Raw genomic sequence first — 24076 nt, 5'->3', positions numbered from 1 at the left:
CAGAAAATCCAGAAGTAAGCAAAGACCAGAAATTCTCTCTTTCTGAATCTCTGTTCAGTGTGCAGAGAAAAGCACTAGCGCTGATTCTGATGACAGTGCTGAAAAAGAACTCACTAGCTTCAAGGAGCTGAAAGATGGCGAAACCCAGAAAGAATGAAAAAAGTGGTACTGGTCCTAAGTGTGCTGAGAGCTCATTGAGGAAAAACTCACAGGCTGTAAGACAAAAGTTGTTACTTCCTTTACGATTTCAGAGATACAAGCATGTGAAGTGGAGACAGACACTAGTCGTTAGATCCTAGAAACGGCCACTGCCAGACTGGTCACCAGTGTCTCTCTAGCCTCTAATGGACCTATTAAAGATGAGATTTATAACTCAAGCCTAAATTATATTAAGCAAGGACAAACTCTGATTTTCAGTAAAATAAAGCAGAAAAATGACTACAGATGCTTCAACTACTCAGGTCTTCTATTTATCTATTCAAAATAAAACAAATTCATGTAAAAAGTCTGATGATATTAAGTTGCACCATTTAGTCATAACTACCTTTTTCTGGATTTAAGTGCTAATGTTAAAAGATACCATATATATGATGAATCTCTGTGACTTAAGTGATACCTTAAAATCCAAATCCCTTTGACAAAGCAAAATTTTATGATAGAGTATTTTTACTCCTTTAAAATGATCTAAAATATTCAGTTGTTGATATTTCCGTATTTTGAGTTGTAGATCATATGTTCGGAGAAGAGAGGAAAAAGAATCAGCTTTTATGTTCATTAGCGTATCATGGAAAACGACAGCCTCAAATACACACGAGCACTGGTTAATATTCTGCCAACTCCCTCTGCTGTAGCAGAAATCATAAAAACAAAAACAAGGCACAAAATGGAAAAAGGACTTTAAGTCAAGTGAAAATATTTCATGACACTGTAAGCTTTTTAAAAAGACATTCAGTCAAGCATGAAAAAAATAGCAAATAATTACTCCCCAAATAAAATATAAAAACAATTTCGCTCCAACACCACTGAATACACACATACACTTCATAATTTATAGTCTCTTTTAAGAAATCAGCTAATGCAATAATTAACTAAACATTTTTAAAGAGATGGAAAATTAAGGGGGAACACGTACATTGATTCATATTAAAGAAAGATGTCCCTAATCTTCTGTTTCAGATCATAACAATTTTCACATTAACTCAAAACCCACAAGACCTTCAACACTGTGAATGGGAGGTATTCTTTCTATTTTGATATTCTGTATCAAATACTGCAATAACATTCCGACTATTTTGATAGAGATCTACCTTAAAAGCACATTATTTTCCTTTGAAAGGCAACTTCATCAAAAACACTACATGTCCAGAATGATGAAACTTAACCATTCATTCTGACCTGAATCAGAGTTAAAGGAGGTTGGAGAAAAAGAAAAAAATAATGGTCTTCCTCCCATAAATCTCAATCCTACTTCCTGTTTTTTCCTTTAAATTTAACCATTTAAAAACATTAATAATTCTGCTATATTTCCCCTGGAGCATTCTTTATCAAGATTAAAGAAGGGCTTGTTCAGAAACAAACAGGATACAGGAGCAATGGTGCAGCTTCCAGGCAAGCTATAAATAGCAACGGCATTTTCAAGAAATCTTGTGCTGGTGTGTAAGTTGCAGTTTAAACATACAGTGCAGATTTTATTACAATGGTGTCACCAAAACTCATTGTTACAGGAGAAAATCGATTCTTACCAAATTTTCTTGGTTCCTGGCTGCTATTTTCTGCTCCTCTTCTGCCCCATTTTTCATGTATTTGACCTCTTCCACCGGTTTGATCCTATACTCATCTGAGTACCAAAAAAAGAAAAGACATTTTATAACTTTTTCACAATGGTACAAAAATGTCAGTGAGAAAAGCCCAGTAGCGTAATTTGTCAGAGCCTCTTCCCTGCGGCTTTTACTTGAAACAACCTGGAAGAAGCTTAACCAGGCATTTTGGATCTCTTTATGAGGCGCTCTCCTCTGTCTACAGGGAAGAGCTCGGCACCACGAAGGCAGCTAATGAATGTGGCACTGCCTGGTTCTTTCACAGAGAACAAATGGTGGCAGGGGAAACAGAGGTTATTCCAACTCTAAAGACTATGGAATCTACACACACCAGGGTACATCACATATGGTCTAAGGGAGATTTTTCTAAGGGAGATATTAGTTCAAAAGGCCCGTCAGCAATTTTCAGGAGTACATTCACACCATAATTTCTCTCTTTTGGAAAAATAAAGGACTAGTTACGACTAAGGAGTTTAATTGACCAAAAAATAGATATAAACAATTGGGAATTGAAATTTTCCTATTTGTGACCCCTATATTATATGTGGAGCAGGCTGCATTATTGCATATGCTAGACACACACACGCACACACATTTTAATTTCATCTCTCTGCAAAGTCACAAGCATGAAGAGCCCTAATATCCAACGGATCTAATAGGTAGGTACATCACCCAAGGCTGGAGAGTATAGTGGACCACGGATGGGACTTAGACTTCCCAACAGCCAGAGAGTACGATAAATCCTAATATCAGTATACATCAGAGGACAAACTCAGGAAAACTTGCAGCTAAAGCACTTCTCCAGAGTAGAGGTTTGATGATGATGATAATGACATTTTCATCAGATTCTTGTCAACAGCAGATGACTTGAGCACACTAAGGTCAAAAACAGGTATGACTTTGAGTCACCTTTGATCCAATTTGTCAGAAAAATTACATAAACCGTGGAATTAGAAAATTTCATCAACCAATAAACTGATGATTGCCTACCATATGGCAAGGAATAGTGTGTATAATAGGCTACCTGAAAGATGTCAATCTCTAAGAAAGTTGGTATTTCAGTTCAGGAAGATGCAATATATTTGCTTATTGCCTATGATTAATTTGGTACAATGACTATATTCCTATATAATTTCTTGCCTTACTATTTATAATACCATTTTCTATATAGTTCCAAGCTTCTTCATGCTATCCTTTAACACATTACCTCCAAAAATGTTTGTTACAGTAACATTTCTCCAAGGAATTATGCTATTCAAATCTTTCTCAAAATTATTATCCTTAGAAAAGTAATACAGTTGCGTACATCTGAGTAAAGACTCCATGTTCATGGCTAAGGCAATTGTTGTCTCCACCTGATAATTCAAGGTAGTTACCGATTCTGCTTCTTTTTAAAGAAATCAGAAAGACTGCTGTGAGGGCACAGTAATGACCGCTTAGGAATACCAAGTCCTAAATGTATTAACAAGTTAATCAATGGATTCAGATCCACAATTACAACACACAAGAACTTCATACTCCAATGTGGTATTCGGAAGAGATAAAAGTGAAAGTAAACTAACAAAATTGGCACATTGAATTAAGAATTATTTACTCAGAAGTTGGAAAAGCACTTGTTGATAATAAAAAAAAAAAGAATGACAATTATGCCTCCAATACAATTACACAGAGATAAAAATATAGGAAAAAATAATAGTTAAAGATGGGCCTCCCTAACCAGTTAGGAACAGTAATATTTATAAACCATGGTTCACCAGGATAATTAGTAACATTTAACTGAACTGAACTGTGATCTTAATTACTTACGGTGAGTCTCTATTTAAACATAAATTATACACACACGCACATATACATATACATACATATATACATTTTAAACACAATTCCAGGGGATCCCATGACTTTTGTCTATAGGAGCCAAACCCTCACATGATAGAACAGGGAAAGCACAACATTTTGGGATCTATGCAGAACCTTCTAAAAGAACCTTCCAAAAGAAGGCCCTTTGCCCGCTGCACAGCAAGAGGTCTCTTCCAGAGAGGAGCTGTCCCTGCCTTGCCCTCTGTCCTCTCCCAGCCGCCAGCCACAGCCCACTGCAGTTGCTCTCCGGGCAGCGATATTCAGTCTTTATTCTCTTTTTATCCCTCCAGGGAATGCAACTGAATTGAAAGTAGTAGACACACTATTAATATTTTTCTAATATTTTTCTTCAATAAAACGGAAAAGCTGCTGGCTACAGGACTCTCAAAACAGCATTATCCCAAAGCAGACTTTTTAAAAACACCAAGACAGAATCATCATCAATTTAGAAAGAGGATAGGTTTTAGTGTGTCATTAACAACCATGGTTGGCTAGCCAAGCTGTTGGAGGAATACACCATGACTGGATACAAAGAAAGAAAAAACAAACAGCCACAGCTACAAAGCCAGCCCTGCCATTCTTACTCACACAACAAAAAAAATCCATCATGGTATAAAACAAAAAAGCCAGCAAGACCCTTCGATGAGCCACAATTTGTACGAAGTAAATACTAAAAAATGGCCTGTCAAATTTCTCAAAGTCTGGTGCTGGAAATGAAGATGTCCATCTGGAAACAGACAACTCATCAACAAACGTGTCACCCATTTCCATGGTGATGCAGCCATCAAGGATGGCACTCGCCAATGGGCCTGTGTGTGGACGAATGGAGCATTTCAGGTTATGACAGTGAAACAAGCACTACAGAAATCCAGTTTTCCTTTTGTTTAAGGAACGGGGGAACCAACGTGGAACTTTAGGCTCCCTTAATCAGATCCCACGCTGGAGGCAATTAGCACAGCCACTGTTATAAGCCAGAGGCCTGGCAGCAGAACGATGTGCCAACTTGATTAAGAGGAGGGAGAAATGAGACCACCTTCTTCCGGCTCCCTCACACCTGTTCACAATTTTTCTTTTCTTCCTGTTGATCTTGTCAGGTGGCTTATTAAAATGCATGTCAGGAACAGTAGGCTGAAGCCCTGTTCCGAACCTGCTTCCATTCTCTCCACGTAAACAGTTGCAGGCTGTGCTAGTCAAAATAGATCTGGGGTAAGAGCAAGGCCTTGGTGATATTTTTAGCATTTTATTCCTCCGATTGCATCAGAGAAAGGCTGGACTGTATTTGTGGCAGCTCTCTCATGCTGAAGACACAGCTTCTCATCAAATCTCTGTACCTCACTTTTGACATAAAGTGTATATATATAGTCAGCCCTGGTGGTCTAGTGGTTAAGATTCAGCGCTCTCACCGCTGCAGCCGGCTTCGTTTCCCGGCCACGCAACCACAGCAGCTGTCTGTCAGTTGTCATCCTGTGGCGGTTGCATGTTGCTGTGATGCTGAAAGCTATGCCACCAGTATTTCAAATACCAGCGGGGTCACTCATGGTGGACAGGTTTCAGTGGAGCTTCCAGACTAAGACAGACTAGGAGGAAAGACCTGGCCACCCACTTCTGAAAACTTGGCCATGAAAACCTATGACTAGCAGTAGAGCATTGTCTGCTGTAGCACAGGAAGGTGAGAGGATGGTGCAAAAAGACCGGGCAGGGTTCTACTCTGCTGTCCACAGGGTTGCTGGGAGTCGGAATCGACTGGAGGCACTGACAACAAATATCATACATATGTATATAATATTAAAATTTTTAGAGCTAGAAGGGGATCAATTGGATGGACTTGCTCTAGGCAGTATGGAACCATCCCCATTATCTGGATCTGGTCAATACATCCACTATCAACAAGTCATTGGCCCTGTCCCAGTTCCCCCAAGCTTTGCAGAGAGAAGATCTGTTCCAGGGTTACATTTATAATCAATGGAACTGACTTTAAAAGGAGTCAATTAGAGGACGATGAGTGCTGGAGTGAGTTTATAATGCCAGAATTTTAAAAAGTTAACAGTTTCCATAAATGTACATATTAAATGGGGAAGGAGGAAGAAAGGCGAAAGAGCCGTGTGAATGCTATTCTCTGAGGTAAGAAGGATCTTGCAATTATTTTCTAAAACAGTGAAATTTGCATCTACTCTGACACTTTCTCATCCAGTCTTCTTTTGATCAATGACATATATATGATAATAAATCCCCTATTTTCCAGGACTGTTCCAATTTCAAAAACTCTATGTTAATGTCTTCATATCAAAACAGTACAACATCTAGGAATCTTAATTGAATGCTCTAGATTGCCTCTTCATCCAGAATTTGCAGGGATACTCTGGTAGACTAATTATTACTATATGCTCAGCAAAATATGAGGGCTTGGGAAAGGAGGTGCAAGAAGGATTTATAAAAACTAACAAACCAATTAAAAGAAACAAACTACTCTACCTTATAGCACAAACTCATTTCTCCCATTGAACATCTTGTCTCCCAAACTAAATTAGAATCCCAAAATCCTGGTACAACTTCAAATTCCTGCCTAGAATCTTTATTTCCTTACTTGGTGGGATTCTTTCAAGAGATGAATATTCATGATGGCTAAGAGCTTAGCCTCTAGAGGTAGAATGCCTAGCCATATGGCCTTGGGCAAGTTACTAATCCTTTCTGTGCCTCAGTTTCTTCATCTGTAAAATGGGAATATTTATAGTACCTCATCTCACATACACAGTCGCATGTATATATGAAAACACCTGAAACAGTGCCTAGTCCCCGGTAAATAATCAACGTTAGCTGCTGCTTTAGAAAACTGCTGGTTCTGCAGGGCACGCTACTCCTAATGCACAAAAGCAATCAACGTATAAAAACAAAAAGCTTAATGTAAACATCAATAATTAATTTAACCAAGAATTGTGACTTAACTATGTTAACAAATGAGGAGAGAGGAAGTGAGAAGGTGGTTTATCGTCTATAATAAGCCTTTAGTATGTTTTTCAACTTTGTGCATATATCACTTTAGTTAAAATATAAATAACTTTTATGATTAGAGAAAGAAAAGTGATTTTTATTTAAGTGAAACCATGGATACAACAAAATAATGCTCCTCTATCTCCCTTTATTTCCTCATTCAATTATCACCATTGGCACCGTTCCCAGTCTCAGCTCTCCTTGAGGGCACAAGAGTGAACAGGTGAGGGTCCAGTTTAGAACAGGCAGAATGATTGTTTTCAAGCATGAAGAATAGAGGCTGTTCTAAAGAGAGCAACTGTGGAAGGAACACCTTTTTCTTGAAGGACAAGGAAGCAGGACTCTCCAGCACTACAAACCAAAGATGCGTAGGTGTGTCAATTGCACTGGGAAAATGTGGCCTCATACTTCGGAGGACTCTGATTCATCCGCTGTTTATGCCTCCATCAGTTTATTCATTCAACAAACACTCATTCAACATCTGCTATGTGCTAAGCCCTGGTCTTTCTCAGGGGCTCATCCAGATGCAGTCCATTATGTGGATGGTGCACCTGTTTTTTTACTCAAAGTATCTGGCTCACAGAAGGTGTTTAATAAAAACCTTTTTAAAAAAGAGAAAAAATCCAGAGAGTTGACCTTAGTTCACACATGAATAAATATCTCCTCTAACCAGTGCTTCAGTCCTGTTTGTCTCAGAGGTCCTTTTTCCTTTTCCTGCTAGATTCTCCAAGGAAGAAAAAGATCTCTAACAGAAAGGAAAAAAAAAAATACCAATACTGTTCTTTGCGTTTTTGCATACAAGGGCAACGGGTGTGACACAGCTCTTTCAAGTCCACCTTTGGTCTGTGGACGTCCTCGATATAAAATTCTTGGCTGAACTATATTCAGCCTTTTGAGCCAAAATTTATAATATTCCCCTATCTGGAATTTCTTTCCATTCTCTTAGTTGATTCAAAGACCATTCTAGCCCAAGTCTCAGTATCTTTATGAAATCTTTTTTAGTCTCTCTGGGCTACAAGTACCTTTTCTGCCTCCAAATTTCTAAAGATCTCACTTTTCACTTCTAAAACTTGCCAAAAACTCCCTTGGAGTTATTTCCTTCACATGTGAAATGATTTACACTAATTGCAAACTGCTCCAAGCTTTAAGATAAAACTGAATCTTCCAAGAAATTCTTATAATTTTGGACCCTGATATGGAACATTGTTGGGCCATTGTTTCATTCAAAGATGGCTGAGCTACAGCAAGTCAGTCCACATGTTAGATAAAGATTTGAAACAAGTGGCAACACCGAGTTTTTATGACAAGAATTCCCGTAACCACATGAACTTGTCTCTGCTTTACTCTTGTGAAGGCTTTGCACAAACTGCAAGTTTCTAAGTAAAGATAAAACTAATTACAATAATATTTATATCATGGGGAATACCATAGATAATACATAATACAAACAGAAAATACTATCTGTAGCTTGGTTCAAAATTCAGCAAAAGCCACTGAAGCACAGAAAATCACTTCGACTTTCTAAGTCCAGCTGCTTTTCCTTCAAGAAGAACATCTCCAATACCTGGGGGGAAGAGCTGATCACTAGGATGTCTCTTCAAACCACAGCTCCTGCCCTCAATTAACTGTCTCTTGCTCTCCCCCAACCCTCCGCACCCACAGATTCAAGAGCCTTCATTGATAAGAAGTGCTGGGATGGCACAGAGGGCCAATGCTTTTATGTCCCACTAATGACACAACCATTTGGAATTGAGAATTTGCAAAAGTCAGACATCTGCTTGGCAATTCAGCTATCAGTGCAAATGAATGCACTTGAATGTAAAAAACTGAAAAGTCAACAAACCCCAATATCTGAAAGGCTTGCACTTCAAACTGCATTTTCACACAGAAACTACATAAGAAGGGACAGTTTTATTTCCAGGTGACACCATGGAAACCCATTTAATCGAATGTAGCTGAACCATTCATTAAGAGCACCAACAACCTTGGTCCTAGGTCTTGGGAGGAGGTGGTCATGTGTCCAGGGAGGCAGAGAAGGAGAGAAGGACTTCCTTCTCTTTTCCTTGATGTAAGGCTTGAACTGGGCCAATCTTTTAAACAGGTAAAGTTTGTCTTTGATGTCAATCTCCTCTTCTAAATCCATCTTATATCTCCCCCAAGCTTCCAATGCATTCTGCAGCTTTCCTAGCCTCCACTCCCCCCGCCTCTATGGCAGCATTCCACTAAAGCCTGTCTCGAAGGTCATTTTTCAAACTTAAATCTTCTCAGCCTTTTTTGGAGGGCCCAAACAAAAGATGATTCATGTTAAATTAGGAATTTCTAACTGGTGCACTTCTAAGGAATGTAACATAAAGGGAAAAAACTGAGGCTGGCTGTGTGCTGTGGCTGGGAATGGGCCGAGGGGGCCACAGTTACTTTGCAGGGCAGGAAAATCACCATTGGCAGGCCAGTCTCACCGGCCTGTATCCTTTTGGGGGCTGTGGGTTGCTGCTGTTGATCAAATCTGGAACATTTTCAGCTCATATTTCTCCCTGCCTGCCTTCCCTCCTTTACATAGCTTTTAAATGGAGGAGCTGTTTGACTTCAGGGCCCACATTCTTAACGATTGCACCATTGTGCTAGGAACTTGTCTCATCTCTCCTGTCATCCTCATTTCCAAAATACAGTTTTGTGTTTCTTATTTCTTCAGCAAGAGGTCAGTGCCTCATATCTGTTGGACTGAAGAGAATTTGGTTGCAGGGGCATTAAAGAGCAGAGAATTGTGAAGGCTTTGATGACTTCAGCATATCTAACCCTGGTTCACTTCTAAACTCTCCTCATCTGGAAAGAGTTTATTCAGCACAGTCTGAGAACCTACTATGTGCTGGGCTTGGGACAAGCGATGCAGGGTAGGGGAGGGGAGGGGATGGGATGGAGGGGGCTGGGAAACAGTGCCCAAGGAAAGGCAGTTGTCTTGAAGGGAAGGCTCCTGCTCTGAGAACCCCTCTGCTGCCCGGAGCACATTCCTCAGCACACACAAAATGACCACATTCCACCCTGCCACAGTTCACCAGGGCTGAACTCTAAATCTGGAACAGCCTTACGCACAACGCAGAGACTCAGCTGAAGGACTTCATCTGCCACGATCACTTCTCTGAGTCAGGCAGTCCCTTCATGATAACTACTGCATCTTCACTTGTAGAAAGTGATTTCGTCCTTTCTCACATAAGAGTTACTATTAAGCAATTTCCAGGGTAATTATAAACTGTCCATTCTAAATGTTTTGAACATTTCTAAAACAAGGCTTTGGTGGACTTAATATAAAATATTCTTAATTCTTTTCAGAGTTTGTGCGAAGTCAACCTAATAAAGAAAAGGTAATTTCAAAATAAGATTGTTTGATACATTAAGTTCTGATGGTCTACAAATATAAGTTGTTCGAAAATTGCAAGCAGGAAAATTATGTTTTTAGACTTTATATTTGTGGAGATTAGACATGGAGGTGAGTGGCCACTGGGTTTCTACTAGGGGAAGTATGAAGATTGTATATATTTGTACATATCTCCCTTTATGATCTCATAATCCAAAAATGTTAATGTCCCTAAGACAGCAATTCTCATATGCCTATTATATCCTTATTCACCAGTGGAAACCTAATGCTTGTTTATATTTGAAAACCAGTGATAAAAGGCCTTGTGGTGGTGCTGGCTCCACGTAGTCTTGCTTCAGTGGTGTAACACTCATCTCAGCACACCCTCACTAATAAAGGATATTACCCTTTGGAAAAATATGCAATGGAGGGTGAACATGATATCTAATTATTATTTTTTTTTTTGGTGAGGAAGATTGGCCCTGAGCTCTTCCTGTTTTTTTTTTTTTTGGCTTGAGGAAGATTGTGCCTGACCTAACATCTGTGCCCATCTTCCTCTATTTTGAACGCAGGACAGTGCCACAGGATGGCCTGATGAGCGGTTTGGAGGTCTGCAACTGGGATCCGAACCCACGAACCCTGGGCTGCCAAAGTGGAGCATGCGAACTTAACCACTACAAAATTAGGCCAGCCTCTCTAATTTTTATTTTAGTTTGACATTTCAAAATTTACTAGTGATACTGAATACTTTTTCCATATGTTGGTCATTCATTTGTACTTCTTTCTTGGGAAGTATCTCTTCATATCCTTTTCTCTTTTTTCCCAATTGGACTCATAGCATTTTTTTTATTGGCTCCTATGAGTTCTCTGTAAACTACTCCAATTTACAGACACATTTCTGGCACAAAAAAGTTTGAGCAAAAACACCTCTTTATTTTAGTTCAGACCTGAGGAATGGAAGGAAGTACCTGCTTTCTGTCCTTGGGTCAAGTGCTGGGCTAGCCTCTGCTGTCCTTTCTGTGTTTCCTTCCTTCAGCAATATTTATTGAGCACCTACCACCTGCCAGAGAAGGTAGTACTCAGTCCTTGGGCTATGTCTAGGAAAGCAAAGCAGACTCCTTCTAAAGGAGCTCACAGCCAGTGGGGGAGGATAGAAGAAAATAAGGAAGTAGAGTATAGGGTGTCTACACTATGAGAAGCATGTGTGTGGCGTGGCTGTGATAGGGATAGAAAGGAGGAACCCCCTACGCAAGGTTGGGGAGAGTCTTGGAGGTGGTGAGATATCTCAGTGGAGATCTGAGGAACAGCGTGTGGGAAGGACAGGCTCAGGCAAGGGGACAGTGAGTTTAAAGGCCAGAGGGAGCATGGCAAACAGGGGCAACTGCAAGTAGTTCAATATGGCCAGCACACGGAATTCTAGGGGGCATAGAGAGATGTAAAGAGAAGAGGCTGTTGGGGCCAGTCCAGGAAGAGTCAGGCTCCATTCTGAAGGGATATGGACTCCTCTACCAGTGCCCAGCATTGAAGCCACCATTATAGGCTAAGCATGTGTCCTCTGGAGAGATCCCAACCACCTTAACCCAAGGCTTTCTGCCTCTAATGGAAGGCACAGCAAAGACAGAATGTACATTGTGAGATGGACCATCGGTTGAGGAAGGTGAGGAAGAACACAAAGAAGACTGGGAAAGAGCCAAAGAGAGGAGACACAGAGAGTCTTGAGAGAGTGGAGTCTTCATCCCGGAGTCAGTTGGTACTGACTGAGGGCACTGGTGGGAATAGAGCTTAAGATGCAACATCTGCCAGAACCTGTTTCCTGCCTCCCCCTACAGGTATGCCTTCACTGGGGGATGGGGAGGTATGTGGCCCTCAGAATAGGGAGTGGTTGAGATCGGGGTGCGTAATCTAGCCTAGGGGTCAAAGAGAATGCCACTGAACCTGATCCCAGACCGTTCCCCTTTGACCAGACAGCAGTGAATCATAATAGACTAGTTTCAAAGGCTTTTTTCTCTTTTGGATCTGCCTTTGTGATGTCCCAGCTGTGTGCCACAGAAGCAGAGTATATACAGACCTCTCTCTGAGTGAACTGAGTGTGTGCACAAGGTAGTATGGTCTCTTAGCATTCTCAGGGTCTTGTCCATGTTTTCGAGAGGACAAGACAAGAGCTGCCCACAGCTGCAAGGACAAGAGGGTGATAAAGTTTCTCTCACTATTGCACCTTTAATAATTAAGACTGGACCTGCAGGCCCCATTCTTGAATCATTTAATCATTTCAGAGGCCAGACAACACATTTCCATCATTCACTTGAGGTTCATTATTCAGTGACCAGGGAACTATTATCCAGTCATTAAGGTCCCTGGAACATTCATCTTCTGACAAGTTCCTACAAAAGACATACAACCAGATCCAAAGCCAGCCAGGACTCCTTTAGGAATGCATATGTAGACCAAGGCTTTCATACGAGGAGGGGGGTTAATATCTATATCGTATAGTAATAATCCCCAACCTAAACTGAATGAGCGGCTGAGGAGGATTCAGAGCCGCCCCCAAGAGGGAGGGCATGCATGGGTGTTCTGACAGCAATTTATCAAGTTTCTTCACAGCGCTGCTCTGACTCTTCTGTGGTGCTGGTTCTCCACCCACCACAGAACCGCTGGGACTCTGGAGGAGTGGGAGGCCAGCTGTGTCCTCTCTGCTATTCTTAGTGGGGTTCCTGTTACCCTTGACAATCACTCAAGGTAAAAGCCAGCCCAGTCATCTGTCCTCTCTCTGCTTTGATTTAATCTTCCTGTCAACCCTATGAGGCCGGTATCATGACCCCCTCTCTACAGCAGCAGAGATTAGTCCTCGATTGGCTGGTCAAGCAGTAGTGCTGGTTCAAACCCAGGTTGGTCTGAGTCCAGGGCCAGGCTCTTAACTACCAAGTTGTTATTTTTTGTAAAACCACAGAGCACAGGAAATAATTACTGTGGGACATGATACAGGCAAAAAGTATGAATGGATTTGGAAAGGATTTGGACACATTTGTAAGTCACTGAGATATGAAGAAAAGTTATAAAGACATCTAGCCCTCATGGGTCACATCAGGGAAAGGACTAGACCCTTCCTTGTCTGGTCTCTGGAGCCTTTATCAGTGGAAGACACCATCCCTGGGTCCCTTAGTTAGGAATTAATATGCCATCCAAAGTAAGCACTGGGAAACTGTTCGTTAAAATGGCCATTTGACCACCACTGTGTCCAAAAGAAAACTGAAGGTTTTCTCCAATATACAGTATATTACTGCAATGTCTTCACAAAACTTGTTATTTTGAAAGATAACTTCATTTTAAGGCCTCTGCTATACTACTACAACTTTGATATATGATCTTAATGTTAAGACCAAGCAATAAATCAAGGATCTCTTCCTGCACTGGAGGAAGGAAGAGGAGGAGGATGAGACGGTGGAGGCAGAGGGAAAGGAGGAGGAGGAGGAAGAGAAGGTGGAGGCAGAGGGAAAGGAGGAGGAGAAGGAAGGGAAGAAAGAGGAAGAGGGGGATGAAGACAAGGAGGAGGAAGAGGAGGGGGAGAAACAAGAGAAGGAGAAAGGAGAGCTGTCATTTATAGAGGCCTTTTAATGTTCTAGATCCAGTTCTGAAAATACGACACATAACAACCGATTTAATACTCACAATGGCTCTATGAAGAAGAACCATTAATTTCTCCATCATACAGACAAGGAAACTGAGGCACAGAGCATTCACTCATTTAGCTGTACCATCTAGTGAGTGGTGGATTGGGGCCAGGCCTTGAACACAGGTAGTCTGACTCAGACCCCCTGCTGTTATTCGACTTGCCCACAAATGTATAGTAAAGTGAATTTCTGATAAAAAGGAACATTCTCTGTGTATGCTGACTTCCATTACAGAACTATTACAACACGTCATCACAACATGTATCCTCTCCCTGAATGGAAGTTACCCTTAAGATAAACCTTTTCAGGGGGCTGGCTCCATGGCGTAGTGGTTAAGTTCGGTGAGCTCCGCTTTGGTGGCCTGGGTTCACGAGTTCGGAGCCAGGGCACAGATCTACACCGTTCGTCAGTCACGCTGTGGCAGCAAGCCACATATAGTGGAGGAAGACAGGCACAGATGTTAGCTCAGGGCGGATCTTCCTCAACAACAACAACAACAACAAAAAAGATAAACCTTTTCAAGTCAAGCATAAAAATCTATTATCATAAAATAAGATCAAAAATAAACACAAATAATAATATTCTTTACAGGGTAAACTATAAGGCAATAACAGCAAATACGAAAAGATACTGATGGAGTGGCTCACATACCCTCCTTTGTACACAGAGTTGATAAAATTCTACCATCATCAAGAAGATCTGAAACACGAGTTGTTTTTCTAGGACGGGTTGATTCACTTGTAGTCAGTTCTTCGCTATCTTCCAAGATCAATGGTCATGAATTTGCAGGATGGCTGGTCAGGATTAGGAAATTATGTAACCATTCCAGAAACTCTTCCCCATTTAGTGTGGCTGCCATACAGTCATCCCAAATGTTGAGGAATTTGGCCAACAGGGTGTGTGTGTGTGTGTGTGTGTGTGTGTTAAGGAACAAATACATCTTAATGTTCATCTGATTTAATTCCTTTAATTGGCTTCTGACTTAAGTGGATTTCTGTTAAGGAAAAGATTCTCAGATAACAACCAGGACAGAGAAAAGTATTAGCATTTGCGCATCCCGGCAGCACCAGTGGCCACAGCACCTCACCGTCAGGCCAGATGGGCTTGTGCTCTTTTGTGACGGAGCCTGGCGATGGGGTGAGGAGGTTAGTGGAAACTGCAGCCATCTGGATTTACATCGGAAAGAGCAAAGCTAAGGAGAGGAGAAGAATAGATACAGCCAGGAGGAAAGTTCTGTAGATTAGAGAGAGAAAGGGGGAGACTTTGAGGTAGTCAAAAGAAAGGCAGACAAAAAGACACCAGAGTGGCCAAGAGCTGGAGATGCATGGGAGCGGATTTCAGCCTGTTGTGAAGTGGTTTATGAATGGGACGCCTCTCCGGGATTCTTTGAGATTATTCAGTAAAAATTTAAATTGCTTTTCAATGATCTTTGGTGTTTCTTGCTTCTGAACTGAGGCTGGCTTCTGGGTTCTACAACGATTACAAATAATTCAGTGGCAGCAAAACGATTAATAAGAATGGGAAGAAATTGGATGGAGTCATTTTTAGTTAAAGTAATTCCCAAGTTTATAAGCATTGCCACTAAATTTTTAAAATCGAAAAACACAGCTAAAATACAATTTGTGACAAGACAGTATAGCTTCTCTGCCTATGAAAAACATTCATGACGTGACTTTCACTGCGGATCTCATGAAAGAAACGCTCATATTCATATTCATGAAGAAAGGTCCTGGAATGTCGGGGAGAGCACTCATTCACACGTGAATGGGAGGGGAGATGAAGGGCACTCTCTCGCTTTCTCTCCTTTTGACAAGTCTATACCTCTTCTCACAAGAGCTTCATTCACACAAAACAAAAGATCATTTCCAGTTGCTATGAATCGTCAAGTTATTTTCCCCTCAGAGACTAAAGTGTATTCTGACAGCGACAAAGAAGGGCTCTTTAGGAATAATGCTCCTGGGTGAGCGGGGGGAACAGCATGTTCAATGATAGCTTAATGGTGAGCAGTGCAGGAAATCTTCCACAACCTGGTCGGTTTGAACAAGTCTATTTCAGTAATGCATTCTGCTCAATTTGTTTGTAAACAATGGTAGTGGTTTTGATTATTTATCTTTTGGGGAGAGGGGATGAGGATTCATTCATAAGGGCATCTGAGTGGTTCAATCAAATTCAAATCAACTAAATTGTGCAGCATAGCAATTGCCAGGCAGGCTCTGTAGTGAGAGCCTGAGGACATGGAGCTGAGGGAGATGAGGTCCTCAGGGACCCTCACTCATTATCTATATGTAAGCTATTTAAATGTAGATTATGATCTGGAAAGTTCTCAAAGCTAACATTCCATTTTGCTTCCTCAAGAGGGATGTACAGTAGCAAAAAAGAACTGCCGTACCCTCTCACACCTGTCAGAATGGCTGTTATCAAAAAGACAAGAGAGAAGTATTGGCAAGGAAGTGGAGAAAAACGGAACCCTCATGCACTGTTGGTGGGAATGTAAATTGGTGCAGCCACTATGGAAAACAGTACAGAGGTTACTCAAAAATTAAAAATAGAACTACCACATGACCCAGCAATCCTACTTCTGGATATATATGTGAAGGAAATGAAAACAGGATCTTGAAGAGATCATCTCCACTCCCATGTTTATTGCAGCATTATTCACCGTAGCCAAGATATGGAAACCCCCTAAATGTCCAGTAAGGGAGTAATGGAGAAAGAAAATCTGGTATATAAATAAATAATGGAATATTAGTCAGTCAGGAGAAAGAAGGAAATCTTGCCATTTGTGACAACATGAATGAATCTTAAGGACATTATGCTAAGTAAAATAAGTCAAAGAAAGATAAATACTGTATGCTCTCACTTACATGTGGAATCTAAAAAAGCTGACTCGTAGAAACAGAGTAGAATGGTGGTTGCCAGCAGCTGGGGGATGGGGGAAATGGGGAGATGTAGGTCAAAGGGCACAAACTTCTAGTTATAAGATGAATCAGCTCTGGGGATGTAATGTACCCCATGGGGACTACAGTTAACAATATTGTGTCATAGACTTGTAAGTTGCTAAGAAAGTAAATCTTAAATGTTTGCACCACACACACAAAGGTAATTATATGAGATGACAGAAGTGTTAACTAACCTTATTGTAGTAATCATTTTGCAATACATAAGTGTATCAAATCATCAGGTTGTATACCTTAAATTTATATAATGTTATATGTTAATTACACGTAACTAAGGCTGGAAAAAATAGTAAAAGAAGAAAAGAATGGCTGTAATTTCTAAGACTTAGGATGATTTAAATAAAGCAAATATCAACGGCTGATACAATTCTATACAAAGTGGCCAAAGGAGAATTTGGGAAGACAGCTGGAATGGTAGAGGCACAGAACAGCCCGAGCTCCTTAGCACACTTTCTGTACCACTTTCCTTCGGCTACCTTTCTGAGATGCTGCTCACACCCCAAGACCTGAGTTAGGTAAGATCTCAGAGTCCAAAGATCTTAAAATGTGATGTATGACTTGGACGTGGTCCCAAGTTTCTTTCACTTTGGGCTACGTCTGAAGCAGCACAGACACAGCGCAAAGAGGCCCTTCACCTGATCAAGATCACTGGGTGATTACGGCTCCCCGCTGCTCCTGCGGCATCTGACAGAGGTGCACCCAAAGTCTGGGGGTCTTGGCAGCACATACCCAATGAAATATCTGCCAGACCAGAAGAGCAAGAACTGCAGGTGCATTGTCTTTTATACCGCCACCATGTCAGTTTCCAGAAATAGCCTATATCACCACTTAGGGAGCAAGCCACATCATCCACTCCAAGGTATGGGTTTCAGGCTTTAAAATCCTTCCTGTGCTGGGACTTCAGATCTCCCCTTAACTGGGGAGGGTGTAGAGATTATTCATGTGTCTCCTTTGGGATGTCTGCTCTATGGGTAGACCTGACCTTGGCTTACCAAACCCCACCCCGATCACCGCCCTGTTACACACTCCCTTTTCTACTCCTTCCAGTTGGCCATTTGACTCTTTACAATCTTATCTTCCAGGATCCATTTTCCGTGGACTTCTCTTCTCCCCACAACCTGTGGAGGCAAATCAAACCCCCAAAAGCCCAACTTTCTGCAAAAAGTGAGGGGATCTAACAAGAATGTTACACAGGTACCACATCATTTGATAGGCAATTTTTTTCTTCTATAAGATTCTACTGAGCACAAAAGAGTGTCTTTTGTAGAGCACCCCAAAGAATATTGATGCTATTGCATGGTGGTGGTGGTGGTAGTGTGGGGAGGATAGGAAGACGAGTAAGTGTAGTAATGTTATTCTTTCCTTAAAAAGTAATAATGCAAACTGGAAAAGAGATTCACAATGGGAAATCATCTGGGGGCTTGTTAACCTCCACAGAAATCGACGTTTTATTTGTGTCTCAGTTCTCACATCTCATAGGACGTCACTCCTATTCTACGAAGATATAAAAGGTAACTGAATTGGGAGGGTGGATGCCTCTGAAGCAAAGACAACGGGAACAAGGACCAAAGCTCAGAGCAGGTCAGGGGAAAAAGACACTAGAGCTCAGAGTCCCATGAGGAACAAAGAGTCGGTGTTGGGGAAAAGGGAAGAGCCAGGAGAATGGGGAGAAAGGCCTATTAGAGGAAAGGAGGTGAGACCAGAAATGTGCCTCTTCAGGTACCCCTGACCTTCAACCAACTTGCTAAAAATGAGAACAAGTCATGTCTGAAGATCCCTTCACACTCAAGTTGAATGAAATGAAACATGCTGGTTTCTATTAGATCAGATGACACGTGAACAGAAGCACCTCATCCCAGGAGCTTCTTGAGACCTGAAGTGATTCTCTTCACCTGGGCCACGCCCTCCCTGTGCCTCTGGACAGCCAAGGACTGTAAACTGGAGTAGGATGGAACTATACCGCTCTTTATGTCCCAGCCAGCATCAAACGAATTTGTCTCAAGAAGGTAACAAAACCAAGGCAAAAAATATTAAAGTAGAATTTTGACCTTATTCATCCTTACAGACCCATCTCGAAAAAGTCTTTACTTTTGCAATATTAGGGTTTCCTTTTTCACCCCATGTCGCTAAGCTTCCAAACATGGTCATTGCTTCAGAACTTCAAAAGCTTGCATCCTGTGAACCCCTAAAGAGGAGGAGCCTCTATTGGTATAAAATTCCACCATCACTCCCACTCGCTAACTGAGAAACCCACAGAGAAGACCTGCTTTAATGAAGCTCATACTGAAGCATTCCCAAATATCCCACACCTGATCATGTCTCATTGTCTTCACCAATATCTCCCTATCCAGACCACCATCATCTCTTGCCTGAACCAGCCTCTCACTGGTCACCTGCCTCCACTCTCACCTCTTACAGTCTATGCCCTACCTAGCAGCCAGAGTAAGCCTTTAAATTCAAAACCAAAGTCCGACTCCATCACTGCCCCACTCCCCAAACCCTCTCCTGGCTTCTATAACATCTAGAATAGAATCCAGAGTCCACACCTGAGCTACAGGGCAATATACAGTCTAACCCCAGGCTGTCTCTGAGTTTATCACCCATCGCTTTCTCCTGGGACCCACCAGCTGGCTCCCTCTCAGGGATTTGGCCCTGCTGTTTCTCTGCCTGAAACACCCTGTTCCTGGGTATTCTCATGACTTGCTCTGTTACTTCATGTCTCTGCTCAAAAAGGGCAAACAGCTCAGCGGGACCTTCTCTGACCTACGAATCTAAAATAGCCACCCCGTCACTCTCTCTCCCTCTTTGTCTCATTGCACTCATCCCCACCTGATGGTATATTATATGTCTCTGTTTATTGCCTGTGTCACTCCCTAGGATGTAAGCAAAATGAGGTCAGTCACTGTCTTATTACATGTTACACCCCCTAGTAAAAGCCAGTTTCTAGCAATTGCTCAAGAAATATTTCTTGAATGAATAATTGTGATTTGCAGACTTCTACCAGAGCTAAAAGCATATTGTTTTTCATTTTAACACTTGGCAATTTAACAAACACATTAGGGGAAAGGAGGCATGGAACAAAGGAGGAAAGCCATGGTCAAAACCCAAGATCTAAACACTTTTAAATAAAGAGACATTTCTTGAGTAAAAGAAGGTGATGAGAAGTAAAAGGTTAACGAAAAAATATTGCATTAAAAAAGCTGACACAATAAATGCTAAAATGCTGGGTGCAACATTAAATATAAAATCCTATTTCATATATAATTTGATAATTTCTTCTTTGGTTATAGATCAAAATCAACAGTGACATTTATACAGTGAAGCATGGGTGCCTGTAGCTAGAAAGGAATTTATATGCAATTTAGCTTGTCTTGAATGTGGTTTTCAAAATGGAAATGAGACGTAATCTAAATAGAGATTTGTACCAGTTCGGCTTTGTTTTACAACTTGAAAAAATTCATTAGTTTCAGAGATTGCTATTTTAGCACCATGATCTTTCACTTCACCCTTAATCTTTGACCTTCAATTCTTAACAGCCATGCACACAGCTTTTGAAAATACATTTTAGATGAAAAGATAAACATCTATTTACATTATAACTTAAGCGTGGACTATTACTTTTAAGGAAGTGGACTGCACACATTGTGCCCCTCACTGCCTTCTAGCCCTCTCCATGAATTCCCTTCCCCAGCAACGGCCCTACTATCTAAGAAACTTTAATTATGCAACCTTTTAAAAACCGTGAAAGACCATTTTTATTCATTGTTTAAAAATGTACTGTTAATTCCATATGTATTGGAGTATTATTTATGTACATATTTAATATTATAGCCGTGAGACTATTCTCTCTTTGTTAACCTTTAGAATTTGACTTTCAGTAAGTTTTGACTTTCTCTCGCCCTTTCATAGTCTGGCTGGACCAACACAGTACAGCTATCTAAGTTTATAAACAGAATCACATTCTGAAAGGGACCAGGTTACAGTGGAGTAGCTCTTGACAAAGTCAGCAACCTGGGAAATTAAATGTTCTCTTTTTGTCCAGAATTTGTTTAGAACTATCTTCTATCATACATTTCATTATCCCTTTCAAATAACAAACCTAATGTACCCCACCACTGCTTTGAACAAAACTTTAAAACAAAGTCAGCAACGTGAATCTCACCCTGACCAGCAGCTGCACAACACCAATTTAAGCGTCGCTGGATGAAAGACAAATGAAAAACCAGCCGGCCAGGATGGAAGCAGGCACGGTACCCCACACACTTCCAGCTTTCTCACCTTCTAGCTCGTGGTAATGCTTTGAAGGTAGAGAAGATACTCGTGATACTTCCTTGTAATTTTTTAGAAAAAAAAAATGATATCACAAAGTAATCAACACCTTGGTCAACTTTGGACCATAAAGCTGTCAGTCGTTTAACACTACCACCACCATCATTTTTCTAAAAAAAAAATCATCAAAATAATATCATATATAATCTTTTCAATGACTCCATGGCTTGAGAGAAACTGAGACGACAGAGTTGTGTGAACTGTCCACAGTCTGGGGAGCAGGTAAAGCAGAACCTTTGAAAGTTAGCACCCAATACTCCCAAAACAATCACCTAGGCTCAACCCACTCACTCCAGGATGTAGAAACTGAAGCTCACAGAGATCACCTTAGAGCAGTTACTGTGTGGCAGAATCCAAACCTGCCCAAGATCTCCAGCCGCTAAGTCAACGGTTTCTCTATAAACTGAGCTTACTCGGCTACGGCCATTTTGTTTGTTTGTTTTAATAAAACTTTACGCAGTATGTAGCCCACTGTGCTCTCTAAGAGAAGTTACTTCTGCAAAGAACTACTTTGAGTAGGAAATTTGAGAAGAACTGAGAGATTGAGATTCAAGTCACAAAGGATGAGGATGGCTCAATTTCAAATTAGTAATTTGTCAACCCACACATCATCTTGCTGATTTCTCCTCTTCACACTTTGAAATGAAGAGTAAGACAAGGCCCATTAGCTAAAAATAGACTTAAGATAGGGAATTATATCTTTCAATTTATTCTAGGATCTTAAGCAACCTATTGGGTACAGGGCTGAAAACAGGCAGAATGAAACCAAATTGTTTAACCAGTGTACCATGAGTTAGCAAAGTCAGCTCTTTCTTCGGAGCCCTGCAGTTCACTGTGACGATGCATGGTGGTGAGGATGGCAGAGAGGCAGGAACAGAGGAATTTTGCTACCAGTCACCATTTCTAATGGTTACTTCCAAAAATGAGAGAAAGTACTATGCATGCTAGTATTTCCAGTGGCAATAGGTATATGAAAATATACAACTTTCTCTTAATAAGCCAGCATCTTGACCACATTGCTCTTGATATTTTATAACCTATGCAGGCAGTGACTTTAAGTTAAGAAAGGACTTGAAGACAAAGTAGCATGGCAGAGTGGTTAAAACGCTCAGATTTGGGGACCAAACTGATAGGCTCCTATTAGAACTTACCTCAGAAGGTATTACAAGGATTAAATGAATTCATAAATAACAAAACACTTGAAATAATGCCTGGTACATAAAAAGTACTAAATAAGTACATAAACTCCTTGTAGAAATTTTTCTAGATTATTCTCTCTTTCATAAACAGTTCCTCTGTAAAGATAAAGCACATTTCATCTTTACAAGAGTAATGTTCATCATAGCGTGTTTTCAAAAAAAACCGAATTTTTAAAAAAAATTCCCTTTAGAAAAAGAGATGTAGACTATTTGGAAAATATAGCAGAAGCACAAAGACTGCCTGGTATCAGCACCACCCAGAGATAATCATTAGTCACCTTTCCTAGTAGACACCTAGAGCCTTTGTTTTTAGCTCAAGCGCACAGACATTGAATACATATTGTCATTTGAAAAGTGGAGTTGTTCTATATATGTACGAGTTCCATAACCAGTTTTTCCATTTAACACCAGAGCATTTTAATTCAATGAAATGAACAAACAGAAATACACAAACAAGGAAGTGAAGCATCAACTACAGTAAACTCTGTTGTCTCCTTATCACAAAAGTCTAGAGAATCTGGCATTAATTAATAGATACACTAAGGTTTTCATTTGGTCCAAGGAACTGTGGAGCCAGACAGAGCCAGACATGCAGATGAGTTCCCAGCTTCTAAAACCTTCCTTTGGCTCAGATGTAAGTTCCCCAGACTCTAGTCCACAGGAGCCGGCTCAGGAGCAGGCTTCAGTAGGGAGGAGGGTTTCCTACAAGCACTCAGTGATTGTTTGCCAATAACAACAAAAAGAAACTCAATGTAAAACATGGCCCATAACATCTGTGTGCTCTTTCTTCAGAGCCCTGGAGTTCATCGTCAAGGGATGACTCATGGTGAAGTCGGCACTGAGAGGCGTGGGCCAGAGGAACTGCCTTCCATGCACAGGGTGCGGGCCAGGGCCAAAAGGCTTCTCATATAACAGGGCTCCATAAATAGTGCTTGATGAATGGACACCCCGCTGAGAAAGGACGAGGTAGGTGATCTGAGGCTTTGTTCTTCCATTAGATTGAAAGTTCCTGGAAGCCAGGAACTGTATCTTGTACATTTTTAAAATCCCCCCTTATTATGCATAACAGAGTGCCCTCCTGCCTACTCTTTCTAAAGTGCACATTTGTTCACTGAAGTTTTGACATCAGACATGGCTGAGTGCCCGCCAAGACTCTATGTTAACATATTACCTGTCTAAAATTAGGCGAGTTACTTCTCACAGCTTTCACTCTCTCACCTATAAATGGGCATAACAGAACGTGGTAAGTAATAGCTATCATCATTATTAATGTCAGTTCATTATTATCAAACAACTTATATATTGGCACCATGATACGTTAGGCAAAGGTGATGTGGGATTAAATTATTAGTACTATCTTGAAAGAGCTTACAGTCAATGGTCATAAAATAATGATGATTTATTGAAGAGCAACTAGAGTTTTCTCTGATAAGGAAATATCTTTATGTTCCCAACAAATTTTACTCCTCTCTACCCCTAAAGCAGGCCTACACTGATTTTTCTCATTGCTCATGGTACTCCTGAACATTTTGTGCCAACGCTCTATGTGGCACTTTCTTACCTGTTTTCAAGTCTCTATTTCTTGCTGAATTATTTCCTGTGCATAAATGGTATCTTTTCTAAAATAGAGTAAACTCTGCAGGCAGATCACCTGACTTTTTTCTTTTGTATTTACCACCCACAAGCACACAGGGCCTGTTCGTAAATGTTGATTCAACTGGAACCATTTTAACCTCATAACTAGCCAATCAACAACCACTGGCTGCGGACTGTTGCCTTAGGAGTACTTAATTAGATGAAGCAATTGTCCTCACAGTTTAGAATGCTTTTATTAGAAACACAATTAAACTGTGCCACCAATTTATGATCACAGACTACTCAACTGGAAATATTTTTTTTAATTTTTAAA

The 24076-nt window shown here is 40.8% G+C and overlaps 1 protein-coding gene across 1 annotated transcript in view; it reads right to left on the bottom strand.

Moving 5' to 3' along the window:
- The window catches only part of C13H1orf21 (chromosome 13 C1orf21 homolog), a 208443-nt gene that overhangs the window by 95611 nt on the left and 88756 nt on the right, over nt 1–24076 (bottom strand). Inside the window, exon 3 of the mRNA XM_046681528.1 lies at nt 1743–1837. Coding sequence (XP_046537484.1) covers nt 1743–1837 — 95 coding nt within the window. The remainder of the gene's footprint in view (nt 1–1742; nt 1838–24076) is intronic.

The sequence above is a fragment of the Equus quagga genome, chromosome 13 (assembly GCF_021613505.1).
Source record: "Equus quagga isolate Etosha38 chromosome 13, UCLA_HA_Equagga_1.0, whole genome shotgun sequence".
NCBI classification, from domain to species: domain Eukaryota; kingdom Metazoa; phylum Chordata; class Mammalia; order Perissodactyla; family Equidae; genus Equus; species Equus quagga.
The sequence above is the reverse complement of the archived record's forward strand: the minus strand, read 5'-3'. Positions and strand labels throughout refer to the sequence as shown.